Source organism: Corticium candelabrum, chromosome 22 (assembly GCF_963422355.1).
Source record: "Corticium candelabrum chromosome 22, ooCorCand1.1, whole genome shotgun sequence".
In the NCBI taxonomy this organism is placed as follows: domain Eukaryota; kingdom Metazoa; phylum Porifera; class Homoscleromorpha; order Homosclerophorida; family Plakinidae; genus Corticium; species Corticium candelabrum.
The window spans coordinates 3,171,795-3,187,067 of NC_085106.1; the positions used below are offsets into that span (position 1 = coordinate 3,171,795).

A 15,273-nucleotide genomic window follows, 5' to 3' on the forward strand; every position below is an offset into this window, starting at 1 on the left:
TAAAAATGCTATTTAAAAATAAAACGTCATATTGTAGTAACATTTTAAATTTTAAAAATACTATTGTTAGCATTAAATTAATTTAAATATTGCAATGAGAAGAGGCAATGAGACAATGAAATGAGGCGATGAAGTGAGACTGCAGTGTGAGATTACTAGATGAGGCCATGAAGCTACATCGTTATATTTTTCTACTAAAATTTATTTGAAATTCTAATTACAGTTATAATTATTCTTTTCAATAATTATAATTATAAAAGATAATGATAATTAGATTTCTACGCTTGTGCATTTGCTCCAAAAACCAAGCGAGTACCGGCTTTTACGCCCACAGTTTTAGACTACGCACAAATAGCTAAAAAACATGCTGTATCTTGACACTCGCTGCAGCTCACTCTATTTCCATACAATCGCACGTACGTATGTCTGAATTATTGCCTCTCGGGAAATCCCCTATGAATGTTAGATAGATAGATAGATAGATGTTTTCTCTAGGTGTCACAAGATACATTAACTAGTATAGGAACGCTTCCTACTTGCTAATAACCACAGCCCTCCTATTCCCAGAATGAACTTAGACGTATAATCTCACGGATTTTCGCACCCTAGTCAGCGTGCACTCTCTTCGTTGTCTGAGCATGCGATGTCTGCTGTTTCTCACTCACCGTATTTGAGTGTCTACGAGATATGGCTCGCGCTAGCAACTGCGGGTAACTTTCTATTTACATTTAGTGCGGAGAAAGAAATTGCATCCAAAGGCTATTTTAATATTCATAATTTACGAAAATTGGATGGATGGAAAGATTGAATCTATTTGCAAAGTAAATGAATATTGAAATGACAATTAATCTTCAATCAATTTCTATTTTCAATGTAATGGAATATTGTAAGAGCAAGCAACGCTAGTCAATTTTTAATTTGACATTCAATTTTCAATTTGTCTCAAAAATTAAAAATGGAATGGACAAATTGGCCACGCAAATTCAAAATTTAACATTTAATTTTTAAATTAAATTTAATATTGAATTTAATATTGAATTTCAATATTCCATTGCATTGTAAAAGGAAATTGGTTACAAATTAAGTATGTTTTCAATATTCATTTTAATTCGCAAATAATTATAGTTTGTCAATCCATTAATTTTTAATTTTTAATACAATTGAATATTGAGATTACAAGAAAATTCTAGGCTATTTTCAATTTCTAATTCAATACTCAATTGTTGCTGGGAATTGAAAATGGAATGGACGAAATGGTCACGCACCAAGGAGGCACCGGCACCTTGGGTTGCGGCAGATGGAAACACGAGTAGTTACTAAGTTCCGTGTCCGACGAGCTGTAGTTGTTCGCGGCCAAGAGCTGCTAACATGGTTCGGCACGTGACGGAAAGTAAAGTAAAACAAACACCTGCTTGTGTGTTGGAAATGTGGTCTCCTGAGACACGCGTACAAATGGAAGCCCCGTTGAAACCCCCGCTCGCCACGCAAATTCAAAATTTAACATTTAATTTTTAAATTAATTTAAATATTGAATTTAACATTAAAAATTGAACTAACGTGCTTGCAATTTCAATATTCCATTGCATTGCAAATGAAAATTGGTTAAAAATTAAGTATGTTTTCAATATTAATTGCTAGCTAATTGAGTTAGGTTGAGCAACTAGAGAGTTCAGTTGAGTTGACTTAACTTAAAATAGAGTTCTATTGAGTTGACTTCAAATAGAGTTCAGAAAGCGTTGTAGAAAACGATGGAGGTGCATGTCGGTTTACTTGGTCAGTTGTGCGACGTCATGCAAATAAAGAAATGTGACCTGCTATAGAGTACCACGCCCACCCCTAGGGTCTACACCGTGAAAGCGCGCAGTCTACTACTTAATTGTAGTAGGTTGACGGTTTCGATGTTTTAATTGTGTCTCGAATTTTCCTAGACAACAAACGAGTCTGTAGACTTCGTCACCACAGTTGCCAACTCGGCAATCCGCTAGTGCGGAGCCTAGCTAACTAGATATACATCTGTAGCATTTCCCCTCTAACCGGTTCATCTACGGTAAATTATAACTGTAATTAGAATTTCAAATAAATTTTAGTAGAAAAATATAACGATGTAGCTGCATGGCCTCATCTAGTAATCTCATTGCAGTCTCACTTCATCGCCTCATTTCATTATCTCATTGCCTCTTCTCATTGCAATATTTAATTAATTTAATGCTAACAATAGTATTTTTAAATTAAAAAATTAAATTTAAAATGTTACTATAATCTTACGTTTTATTTTTAAATAGCATTTTTATTTTCTATTTGTATTTCTAAAAATTTTATTTCCTATTTTTGATTTCACAGTTTGCGCTCTCGTGTTGTTTCGCACTGGTAACTTCTCAATGCAGACTCGACCTCGTTGACTACACTCAAATTACTAGTAGGCTATCGAGTGCATCATGAAAAATCCACCATCTATAAGCACCTAAGAAGTAGACGACGTAAGTAGATGTGTGCACGCTGACTATCATTGCACGCAAATCCGTGAAGTTGTGTCGTAGCTGCATGCGGTAATCTGCGGTAATATTCGGTAATCTCATATTGATTGATGCAGTCTCATATTGCAATCTCCTATTACAGTCTCATCGCCTCATCGCATGGTCTCATCGCATGGCCTCATGGCATGGTCTCATCGCATGGTCTCATCGCATGATCTCATTGTCTCATCGCCTCATCTCATTGTCTAATTTTGACACAAATGGCACGCCATACTCATGGCAGGAGGACATAGCCTCGTCCCCGGACTCTCTCGCGCTAGCCTTGTCCGGTGCCCGTATAACAATTCCAGGCACGAGAGAGTCTGGGATCATCCCGCCTACTTCCTGCCATATCTCCTTACTAAATGCGCACTAAGTGTCACCCAACGTCATCAACTGTTACACAGAGCGTCATCAAGTGTCCCGTAACTTCAAAATCAAATTAGCGTTAGTCTAACGGTCAGTGGACGGTTCGGCCATTTAATTTTCTACATTTCAATTTTCATGTTTCCATTTTTCAATTTTCAATTTTTAGTAATTTTTTTAATTTTTAATTTTTAATTTAATATTTTACTTGCATTCTTATTTAAAATTGTTTTGTTTATTAAATTTTAATTTTTAAATTTTTAATTTTTAATTTTTAATTTTCCATATTTTTGTAAAATGGTTTTCATCTTTTGATGTGTTGATACTTGTGATCTTTAGATTTATCTTTTAAAATTTGATTTTTAGGCACCTATGTGCTCAAAACTAGAAACTTGAACGCGCTGTTCGCTTTCCTATTTCTAACATGAATAGAAAATAGAAAATAGAAAATAGAAAATAGAAAATTGAAATGACCGAAGATGCTAGACACAGCAGGGGTCTCAGCGGGGGTCCCAGCAGGGCTTCCATTCGCACGCGTGTCTCAGGAGATCACGTTTCCAACACGCTAGCAGGTGTTTGTTTTTACTTTGCTGTCCGTCACGTGCCAAACCACGTTGGCAACTCTTGACAACTCTTATTATTATTAGTCAAAAACAATATGGGGAGATGGAAGTTGTGGTGACCTAACGTAGACGATGCTTACAAAACAACTGTAGTGGAGGCTGCGAAAGTCTACCCAAGAATGTCTTGCGGTGTGAGAAAGCAGTCGACCCGTCCAATTACTACCGAGCGGTGGTTCGGACTCTTCTAGAGCTGCAGTGCGATTTGTTTTGACGTTTATTGTTAGCCACTCATGGGGTTAGCTAACTCTTCTCACAAACAACCAGACTAGAGGCTTCGAAGCAAATCGTTTAGCACTAGGTGGGGTGTGAGAACATACGGCCACGCCTTTCCCTCTTCTCGCAAACAGCTACCTCCGCACACTAGCTACTATAGAGTATCGATAAAGAAACTCTCTGAACATCAAAAGCTATAGGCTTTCCAAATGTACGAAAGCAATTTGCTAACCGTAGACATCATCACCCTTGCTAGATCTCACTCATGATCATTGAGGGAATTCCCCGGGAAGGCACGCCCTCAACTTGCACAACCAGGTAGTATTGCAGTCGCTATTTTTTAGGTTCTATATTGAAGCGGTACTCCAATGGCTATTTTTCATCATGCAAACTATTACAAAGTAATTGTCAAATGATAGAAATAGCGCCAAGCGTCATGAAATGGAGTATAATAGCCGTTTACTGTTTCTGAGTAGAGATCATTGTAGGTTCCGTGGTTTAATGTAAAATATTGACTTCTGGCCAAGTGGATGGCGTTGTCCGCAATCGGATCATTGCCATATTCTGTTGGCCTTCTCAAAATTCCTCCCTCTCCTTCGAATAACTGCACTGCGTAGTCTACACTTGGAATTGTTCCTGCTGGAAGTCTAACAGCCTGGTGATTTTGAACTCTGTGATTAGGAGTTCCTTTCCCTATATGCAAAGTTACACAAAGTGTGTTGCTAATTGACAGTAATATGCAGACTTTATCCTATACCTGGAATAGGATGGTTGTTCCACGCTAGAACAAATAGTTCTATTCCAGCCTGGCACACTCTCATAGCCAGCCACGAGATACAAAACTTGACAATGTCATCGTTCAAGTCTAGTTGGTCGGTTTCCACCAGATCATTAGGGCATTCCTTAACAGGATAATTAACCCTTTGGTTGACTTCCACCCATATTCTTTCTGCTGGATGATTCTAGGTAATTAAAGAATTAAGTATATTACAATCACATCCTAATCATTGTGTGTCATTCATGTTGGTGTCTATACCTCCCTAGACATTGACTGAACATGGGGAGCTCTTCTTTGATTTCGCCTTAAATTTGCTAAGCGTTTTTGCACGTATAGAGACAAAATGAACTCTTTCCCATGGTCAACTCGTATTTGATCCCACAGACCAAATTGTATCAAGATAGGTCGGAATAAGTGGCTGTAAATCAAAATGTTGTTTTTGATAGGCATTGTGATGATGCCAAGAATGAATCCACTATAGCCGTCAATGGCGAGGACATGTGTAACTCCATACATCACAAGCTTTTCATTCTGGTCTATGTGCATTTTGTGACCACAGTATTGAGCGTAATAGGGTATGGGATTTACTCGTCGATGCGCAAGAGCTTGCCTCCTTCTGTGATATCCAGGAGCAACTTGTCCAAGAGCCCATCCAACTCTCTTTTCCCATACACGAAAGCCTCTAGTTTGCAAGTAGCCCTTCATCATCTTCCTCCCGTATGCTGGCCCAACCTTATTTCAGCAACGTTGTAATCACATGTATATAGATATTTAGAGTATGTACATACTTACAAGTTACCTCTCTAACACCGGCTTCAATGATTTGCCTCAACTCACGATTCGACACACCCGAGTTAGAGTGGATGTCGTGTTCAAAGCAAAATCTTCTCACCGATCTCTCAGAAAGTCCTCTAACTCCAGGATGTCTTCGCCTCAATCTATAGCTTATTTCTGAATGCGAAATGCCTTCTTCTACCATTCGTCTGATGTCTGCCTCGTCCATTACAGCGACTGCAATACTAACTGGTTGTGCAAGTTGAGGGCGTGCCTTCCCGGGGAATTCCCTCAATGATCATGAGTGAGATCTAGCAAGGGTGATGATGTCTACGGTTAGCAAATTGCTTTTGTACATTTGGAAAGCCTATAGCTTTTGATGTTCAGAGAGTTTCTTTATCGATACACTATAGTAGCTAGTGTGCGGAGGTAGCTGTTTGCGAGAAGAGGGAAAGGCGTGGCCGTATGTTCTCACACCCCACCTAGTGCTAAACGATTTGCTTCGAAGCCTCTAGTCTGGTTGTTTGTGAGAAGAGTTAGCTAACCCCATGAGTGGCTAACAATAAACGTCAAAACAAATCGCACTGCAGCTCTAGAAGAGTCCGAACCACCGCTCGGTAGTAATTGGACGGGTCGACTGCTTTCTCACACCGCAAGACATTCTTGGGTAGACTTTCGCAGCCTCCACTACAGTTGTTTTGTAAGCGTCGTCTACGTTAGGTCACCACAACTTCCACTCCCCATATTGTTTTTGACTAATAATAATCAGTGGCGTAGCCAGGATTTTTTTCTTACCGAGGCAAATTGATATTAATATTAATTTTTTTATTAATATTAATTCCTTATTGATATGCACTACCTAAGGCTATTGCTGTCATATTGATATGCTTAATTGATTTGACAGGGTAAAAACAGTAAACTACACTTGGATTAGTTAGCAGTTGGCAGATGAAGCTGTCCAATCCTTCTATGTCTCGTGGAATCAAATCTTTGCAGAACATTTTCTCTGCTAATTTTCATATCCTTGTGGACAAACATGAGAGCTAACCCATTTAGCCTATTCTCTCCCATAGTGGTTCTTGACCAATGTTTAAGCCTTCTCATCTTCGAAAACGACCTCTCGCAAGATACTGACCCTACTGGTAGAGTCAACAATAGCTTGAGTATCGCATGCACGTTCGGGTAAAAGTCTTTATGCCACGCCCATTTTTCCTACCGAGGCAACTGCCTCACTGCCTCATGCCTAGCTACGCTACTGATAATAAGAGTTGTCAAGAGTTGCCAACGTGGTTTGGCACGTGACGGAAAGCAAAGTAAAAACAAACACCTGCTAGCGTGTTGGAAACGTGATCTCCTGAGACACGCGTGCGAATGGAAGCCCTGCTGGGACCCCCGCCGAGACCCTTGCTGTGTCTAGCGTCTTCGGTCATTTCAATTTTCTATTTTCTATTTTCTATTCATGTTAGAAATAGAAAAGCGAACAGCGCGTTCAAGTTTCTAGTTTTGAGCACATAGGTGCCTAAAAATCAAATTTTAAAAGATAAATCTAAAGATCACAAGCATCAACACATCAAAAGATGAAAACCATTTTACAAAAATATGGAAAATTAAAAATTAAAAATTTAAAAATTAAAATTTAATAAACAAAACAATTTTAAATAAGAATGCAAGTAAAAAATTAAAAATTAAAAATTAAAAATTAAAAAAATTACTAAAAATTGAAAATTGAAAACATGAAAATTGAAATGTAGAAAATTAAATGGCCGAACCGTCCACTGACCCTAATCCAATAAACGTATCACACGGGATGCTATGACCATTGTTTGGTGTTTGTGGCATATCCAGCACTTGCAGACAACTGAAGTAGCCTTGTCCCCAGACTCTCTCGCGCTAGTCTTGTCCGGTGCCCGTATGACAATTCCAGGCACGAGAGAGTCTGGGATCATCCCGCCTACTTCCTGCCATATCTCCTTTCTAAATGCTCACTAAGTGTCACCCCAACGTCATCAACTGTCACCCCGAACGTCATCAAGTGTCCCGTAACTTCAAAATCAGATTAGCGTTAGTCTAATCCAATAAACGTATCACAGTGGATGCTATGACCATTGTTTGGTGTTTTTGGCATATCCAGCACTTGCAGACAACTGAAGCATGTTGAAAAGGTAAGTCTATGGAGTGTTGGTGACGGGTGTCGTGTAGGCTTGTAGTCTGAGATTTACAATTGGCGGAGTGATGACTTTCTAGCTAGTTCACACGCGGCCATTAGCGTTTGCGCGCAGACTAGACTCTGTAGCAAAAAGAGCGCAATGGCAAGGGAAGGGGTTGATCTTGACATGAAACTACCGTCTGGAGGGTCAACTTGAAGCTTCCAGGGCTATTCTTCGCGAAAAGATGTATTTGTTTTCATACTTGAAGGGTAGACGGTAGTTTCATGTCAAGATCAACCCCTTCCCTTGCCATTGCGCGCTTTTTGCTACAGAGTCTAGTCTGCGCGCAAACGCTAATGGCCGCGTGTGAACTACGTAGAAGGTCATCACTCCGGATCCGCCACTTGTAGATCTCAGAGTACAAGCCTACACGACACCCGTCACCAACACTCCCTAGTCTTACCTTTTCAACATGCTTCAGTTGTCTGCAAGTGCTGGATATGCCAAAAACACCAAAGAATGGTCATAGCATCCACTGTGATACGTTTATTGGATTAGACTAACGCTAATCTGATTTTCAAGTTACGGGACACTTGATGACGTTCGGGGTGACAGTTGATGACGTTGGGGTGACACTTAGTGAGCATTTAGAAAGGAGATATGGCAGGAAGTAGGCGGGATGATCCCAGACTCTCTCGCGTCTGGAATTGTTATACGGGCACCGGACAAGACTAGCGCGAGAGAGTCTGGGGACGAGGCTAGGATTACGTCATGATCACAATCTATAAAAATAGAATTCCCGGAACACTGGCGTGTCCAGCCGGACGTAATGGTTGAGGAAGATACCTTTACTCGTCTAACTGGTTCTTTGGTGACTTATGTCGTTGTAGCAGTACTCATGGTGTTTTCTGGATGTGTGACTACACTCTCAATGAAGTATTGCAATTCTCTAACTAGACATTGCCTAAGAATAGACTGCATATACGTTTGCTAACTTTGACTTGTTCCAACCATTTTGATTTGATGTAGTGTTGTTAATTTAATAATTAACTAACAAATTTAGTAACATAAATTGATAATTATAGGTATTTCAACTACCTATTCATTTCCGTATTGAGTAATGTCTACTGTTTTCTGCTTTCAGATGGGCTGATTTGACATCTGCAGTTGGTCAGAAGGGAGTGTATAAAGTCCATCTTTGTTATAAATTGTTTGGTGACATTCCTTGTCCGAATGATAACAACATCAGTGATCACGGACATTCTCATAAATTTAACCATCCATTTTTCCAAGTATTTGTGATGTTTCTTGGTGAGATGTTATGTTTCGTTGCGTATAAACTTATTGCAGTGTGGCATTTTCGCAAAGGAACAACACCCATTACAGGCAAACCATTTAATCCAGTTGTCTTTTTATTTCCTGCATGCTGTGACATGATTGGCTCATTTGTGATGATTGTGAGCCTTACCATGACATATGCATCAGTCTTCCAGATGCTTCGTGGTGCTGTTGTTGTATTCACTGGATTATTGTCTGTTGTATTTCTTAAGAAACGGTTATTCAAACGGCATTGGGTTGGGATGACATTGGTCATCATTGGATTAGTGTTGGTTGGTGCAGCAAGTAAAATAGAGGGTGATGACAAAGGACAAGACACAATGTCACAATTGACTGGAAACCTGCTTGTTGTGATTGCTCAGGTTATTGTTGCTGTGCAAATGATCTATGAAGAAATGGTTATCAAGAAATATGACGTACCATCACTGAAAGCTGTTGGATGGGAAGGAATCTGGGGCAGCAGTTTGCTTGGTTTGTTACTGATTCCATTTTATTTCATTCCACTAACAATATCTGATGTGCAACCTAAACGTTTGGAAAACAGTATTGATGCTCTATATCAAATACACAACAGTGTACCACTTATTATTTCCAATGTCACTCTGCTACTAAGCATTGCAATCTTCAATTTCTCTGGCATTAGTGTGACCAAAACAATGAGTGCAACAACCCGAATTGTTCTAGACTGTTTGAGGACTCTCTTTATTTGGGTAATTAGTCTTGCTCTCAAATGGGATAAATTTTACTACCTACAGCTGGTTGGTTATCTGTTGTTGGTGTGTGGAACTACCATCTACTACAATCTTGTGTTTGTGCCTCTCTGGAAAAAACTTAAACAGAAAAGGATGCAGGAAGAAAAACGATTGCTGTGCGATACAACAAATAGGGAAGTTGAGAATTAGCATTTTGTTGTTGTTGTAATCGACTGCTCTCCAGTTTGCAAACTTTGTTTTTCATGCATGGTTCATTATGCATGTCTCTGTGAAATGTCTGCGTGTATGGAGGGTCTGTGCCCCTTTTGATAATTCCAATTTTTGCATTTCAATGCTGTTAAAAAATTGCAAATGTCTTAAATGTTGTAATGTACATTTGATTTTTTACAAACCATAAAGCAAAAATTTGCAATTTTGGTTGAGCAGTGATTCTATTGTTTGATAAGGAAGTTGTTCAACTGTTGGAAATGTATCTTATTGTCAATTGTTAGATTTTAATGTTTACACAAATTGAAAATTGCAACAGTTTGTAAAAAATCAAATGTACATTAAAACATCTCAGACATTTGCAATTTGTAACAGCATTGAAATGCAAAAATTGGAATGATCAAAAGGGGCACAGACCATGGAGCTTCTGTTAATTAAATTACAATTTACTGTATATATTCAATATGGTATATGTTTGCATCGTGAGCAAAGTTAGCCTCGTCCCCAGACTCTCTCGCGCTAGTCTTGTCCGGTGCCCGTATGACAATTCCAGGCGCGAGAGAGTCTGGGATCATCCCGCCTACTTCCTGCCATATCTCCTTTCTAAATGCTCACTAAGTGTCACCCCCAACGTCATCAACTGTCACCCCGAACGTCATCAAGTGTCCCGTAACTTCAAAATCAGATTAGCGTTAGTCTAATCCAATAAACGTATCACAGTGGGTGCTATGACCATTGTTTGGTGTTTTTGGCATATCCAGCACTTGCAGACAACTGAAGCATGTTGAAAAGGTAAGTCTATGGAGTGTTGGTGACGGGTGTCGTGTAGGCTTGTAGTCTGAGATTTACAATTGGCGGAGTGATGACTTTCTAGCTAGTTCACACGCGGCCATTAGCGTTTGCGCGCAGACTAGACTCTGTAGCAAAAAGAGCGCAATGGCAAGGGAAGGGGTTGATCTTGACATGAAACTACCGTCTGGAGGGTCAACTTGAAGCTTCCAGGGCTATTCTTTCGCGAAAAGATGTATTTGTTTTCATACTTGAAGGGTAGACGGTAGTTTCATGTCAAGATCAACCCCTTCCCTTGCCATTGCGCGCTTTTTGCTACAGAGTCTAGTCTGTGCGCAAACGCTAATGGCCGCGTGTGAACTAGCTAGAAAGTCATCACTCCGCCAATTGTAGATCTCAGACTACAAGCCTACACGAAACCCGTAACCAACACTCCATAGACTTACCTTTTCAACATGCTTCAGTTGTCTGCAAGTGCTGGATATGCCACAAACACCAAACAATGGTCGTAGCATCCACTGTGATACGTTTATTGGATTAGACTAACGCTAATCTGATTTTGAAGTTACGGGACACTTGATGACGTTCGGGGTGACAGTTGATGACGTTGGGGTGACACTTAGTGAGCATTTAGTAAGGAGATATGGCAGGAAGTAGGCGGGATGATCCCAGACTCTCTCGCGCCTGGAATTGTCATACGGGCACCGGACAAGACTAGCGCGAGAGAGTCTGGGGACGAGGCTAGGAGGGCATAGGGAACGTACGTGTATGACATATCCCACTTCCGCTACGTATTGACCGGTCAATAAGTCGGGCCGCATAACTGCCTGGGGCTACTGGTTTATCAAGATGTGAATTGTTTGTGAACTTAACAATTAGGCTACTGAAACATATCTGTCAGCCAGAACAAACAATACGTGGGTCTACGGATCCGTACGGAAATCATAATGAGTTCTTTCATGCGTGTAGCAAGTGCACACCTGAGCAAACTATACTGAGAGTCGTCCTTCTGGAAAAATTAACCGTGGTTAGGCGTCCAGCAACAGAATGATACTCGCGCGCACAGAACGCTGTAAACCAGCTACATGGTAGAAGGTGCATATACGCGATCTAAAGAGCTCAAATAAATAGTTGCTTAGACTAGGCGAGTACAAACTACAAATGTCTACGAATTCTAATTATTCTGTCTGTCTCATGCAGCATTACCAGCTGCGCATGCGTCTAATAAAACCCATGTTGTGTGTTTGAACGTTTCATGCTGTGTTTTCTATGGGTTTTACGAACTCGATCTACAGAAACCCATGTATAACACATGTTGAGTTAGATGGGTTTTGTGTCACATTCCCTGTGGAAGCAGCTACAACGACGACAGTCACACCAAACGATTCGCTCTTGTCCGAAGAATTGCACTGACCCAACAGCTAGAAATGTGCAACGTCACCTTGTATCAGTCAACTGCTGCAATGCAATTCCAAGTACTGCTTCCCACAACGCCATGTTGTTCCGGTCACGTGTGTACATGTACTACTGTTTGGAAGCCTAGCTGCCACTTCCACCTGCTGCTACATGCTGCTTACAGTACAGTTGCGTGTAGTTAAACATGTACGACTATGTTCGACGGCGCGACGTCCTGTCTGACTCTCTGTGCATGTAAGCGTGTGTCTCTCTCATGGAAGCCTAGGTAATGGGAGTTGTTTATAGATGCAATCAGTGTTATTAGGTACATCCGTCAGCTGCTACGTACTTCTGTGTATGCTGAGCGTAACGTAGGAGTTGTCTAATTAGAGATGCATCTATACTTAGCTAAAAATGAATGAAACGAGTATAAAAACATTTTGAGAAAATGATGGTATGTAGGGATGGGTATGTAGGGATGGGTATGTAGGGATGGGTATGTACTTATTCATGCTCATCTCCTACATCACAATCTTTTTACCTAAATTAATTGCTTGTGGCAGTTTCAATCTAAAACGCAGAAGTCATGTATGACACTCACAGTACTCGATTGTGATGTAGGAGATGAGCATGAATAAGTACATACCCATTCCTACATACCCATCCCTACATACCCATCATTTTCTCAAAATGTTTTTATACTTGTGAAATACTGTTGGTTAGTCGTAACCTTATTGATATTAGCATGCAAGTGAATTGTGACCAAGAACCATGAATTTTGTTATTTCGGCTTCTTCTGTCATGCTTACAGGCACTGCTTGCACTAGTGAGTCTGGAAGTCCAAACAAGTAATGCAGCGCCGGATCCAGGAATTCTTGAAAGAGGGGGTTCACCGTTAGCAGTTATTTATAGCATTACTAATTTTCTCTTTTCTAATTAATTAAGTTAAATTATATGAAATTATTGAACCACACGTATTGGAAAAGAGGGGTTGAAACCCCCTGAACCCCTCTGGATCCGGCCCTGTAATGTAAAATGAGTTCTCTCTCAACATAACTTATTGAAATGTTTATGTTTGCATCTAAATTCAAGAATCAGGTCTTCAACATTAATTAACTAAAGTCTTGAACCCTCACTTGCTTTGTGCTAGCTTGTTCGTATATTAAGTTTTTCGTTTATTTGCAATAAACTATTGTGTCTGATTGAATACACAATTGCTCATATAATGTAATGAAATCCTTGTTACGAGCAGTCCACCTGTCTTTATAGTTACACGTAAGTATCATGAACACACCGCAATACATACAAGCACGATATAAGATTAATTGCACCATAATCACACAAGCTGATGATCAGTGCCCATACAAATATAAACTATATTAATTAATATTAATAAACCAAACAAAAAATTAATTGATATCTCAGTCCTCACTATACCAAGCACATCATGTTTAATTATCTTGACAAAAGAAATACCAAAGTCAAGTTACAACCACCACGAGTTAGCAACACTGCAGGCATGTGCTCACCTATTTTTGTAATTTCAAGGTTGAAGCCTGTTCCATAAAACTCCATTGCAACAAAAGGCTAAAATATGCTAAACATTTTCTGACTGCTACTACACCAATCCCCCACAGCACACATCGCCATGGCAATCAGGATATGGAAAAGTGTTTGGTATAATGTTAACTTCTGTTGTAAACAATAGCTCACTTCCAAGGGGGCCAGGATACACGGCCTATAGAGAAGGAACATAAGATCTTGGCAACTGCAACATAATTTAGTCTTTGTCAAGTGAAAAATACCTCAATGAAGAAGGCAGTCCAGCCAGACTTCGGATTTTGACGTTCGGCAATATAATCACTTCCCTATTCATTTAGGAAAGAGTATGTGATCTTATAGTGGACACACTAAAACTGGTTCAGTTGGCACCTGCCGAGTAACAGATGATTCAAACCACAGTACAGGGTGTGGCACAGGGTACTTGGGATTATGTGATGGATCATTCAGCAGGCGAAAGTCTCGACTACAGGAAAGCAACAACATTACTGATGCTAAATCATAAACGACCGGCAGATATAGATAGACAGTACTGAGATTTAGTTTAGTCTCCAGAATTTTAGTGTCTAGTCTAAAAGTGACTAACATTATCAAATATGACAAACATTGTAGCAACAGTCAGTCAGTCAGTCAGACATTAGTGTTCTGTTTGTAGAGGTTTGTGTGTAATAAATGATGTCAGACAGACAGACAGACAGACAGACAGACAGACAGACAGACAGACAGACAGACAGACAGACACACTATTTAACTGTGGTGCCTTTTACTGATATTCACTGTATGGTAGTATTGATGTTGAAAAGAAAAGACAGACAGACAGACAGACAGATACCTTATTGTCATATAGACTCTACTAGTACACATGCTAAGAATTTGTAAAAGCAAACCAGTCCTTGCAAACAACAGTCACAGACAGACAGACAGACAGACAGACAGTTGCTTTGCTTAGATGGTGTATACTAGTTCAATGTTTGAAAATATATGTATTGACAGACAGAGAGACAGACAGAGAGACAGACAGAGACAGACAGAGAGACAGACAGAGACAGACAGACAGAGAGACAGACAGAGACAGACAGACAGACAGACAGACAGACAGACAGAAGCAAGTGGGTGACTACACAGACAAAACTAAGGACTGATAGAATGTTAAGTAAGCCAAAACAGAAACAGAATAAAGAAACTATTTATAACAATTAGTAAAGATTTCACTAACAATATATAATACCATAGCAAACACAAAACTTTAATAATACCGTCTGTTGCCATCAATAGTTGTAGCATGCCACATTTGAACAAACAAAGGAGCAGTCGGAGAATGCAAAACAATGCTGCCACCTTCAGAAGTCTAATAAACACTTAATTAAATTACACCTCAACAAAATGGTCACAAATATATTAACATACATTGTTCAAGGTCCATGTCATTTTGGGCCTAGAAAATCCCTTCAAACAACAACACATCAAACTCTCAAATATATTTTATATATACAGAAAACCTACTTCAAGTACGCTCAAGACAAAACCTTTGATTCCAACTAATATGCCAAATTCGTGAAGAGCACACGAATGTTCTGCATTGGGGATCATTCTGAAGCAATATTACAGATACAAAGTCATATCACTGACATCACATTTCCTCCACCCCGTTGGCATACCTAAAGTACATGTCACCTTTCATTTCACTAAACCAATAGTGCGAGTCATCTGGCATAAAAAACTCATCACCACCGGTATCAATCTCATACTTAGGCATCACCAGACGATCTCTGTATGCTATCAACATTACACAGAGTGTCACAATTTCAGTATTATATCGTATAACCGGTTATTTCCGTGATCATGATATTTCTGTAA

At 39.7% G+C, this 15,273-nt stretch overlaps 2 protein-coding genes across 2 annotated transcripts in view; one reads left to right on the forward strand and one right to left on the reverse strand.

The window, feature by feature from the left end:
• The first annotated feature begins 8,227 nt into the window (after positions 1–8,227).
• Positions 8,228–9,871, forward strand: LOC134197482 (solute carrier family 35 member F6-like). Its single transcript, XM_062666810.1, has 2 exons — positions 8,228–8,350; positions 8,559–9,871. The coding sequence occupies exons 1-2, from the start codon at positions 8,244–8,246 to the stop codon at positions 9,652–9,654; spliced, it is 1,203 nt and encodes a 400-aa protein (XP_062522794.1). The 5' UTR covers positions 8,228–8,243; the 3' UTR covers positions 9,655–9,871.
• Positions 9,872–13,208: 3,337 nt separating this feature from the next.
• LOC134197185 (autocrine proliferation repressor protein A-like) overlaps positions 13,209–15,273 on the reverse strand; it is a 4,654-nt gene continuing 2,589 nt past the window's right edge. The window contains exons 9-15 of the mRNA XM_062666461.1: positions 15,075–15,192; positions 14,920–15,007; positions 14,824–14,862; positions 14,673–14,764; positions 13,789–13,882; positions 13,662–13,724; positions 13,209–13,594 (exon numbers count right to left, since the gene is read on the reverse strand). Coding sequence (XP_062522445.1) covers positions 13,475–13,594; positions 13,662–13,724; positions 13,789–13,882; positions 14,673–14,764; positions 14,824–14,862; positions 14,920–15,007; positions 15,075–15,192 — 614 coding nt within the window. The 3' untranslated portion in view covers positions 13,209–13,474. The remainder of the gene's footprint in view (positions 13,595–13,661; positions 13,725–13,788; positions 13,883–14,672; positions 14,765–14,823; positions 14,863–14,919; positions 15,008–15,074; positions 15,193–15,273) is intronic.

Excerpts from the sequence above, each read along its gene's own strand:
- LOC134197482 (XM_062666810.1), top strand. The coding sequence starts at position 8,244 with ATGGTTGAGGAAGATACCTTTACTCGTCTAACTGGTTCTTTGGTGACT. Across the intron at positions 8,351-8,558 it reads GTGACTACACTCTCAATGAA|ATGGGCTGATTTGACATCTG; the intron begins GTATTGCAATTC and ends TTCTGCTTTCAG.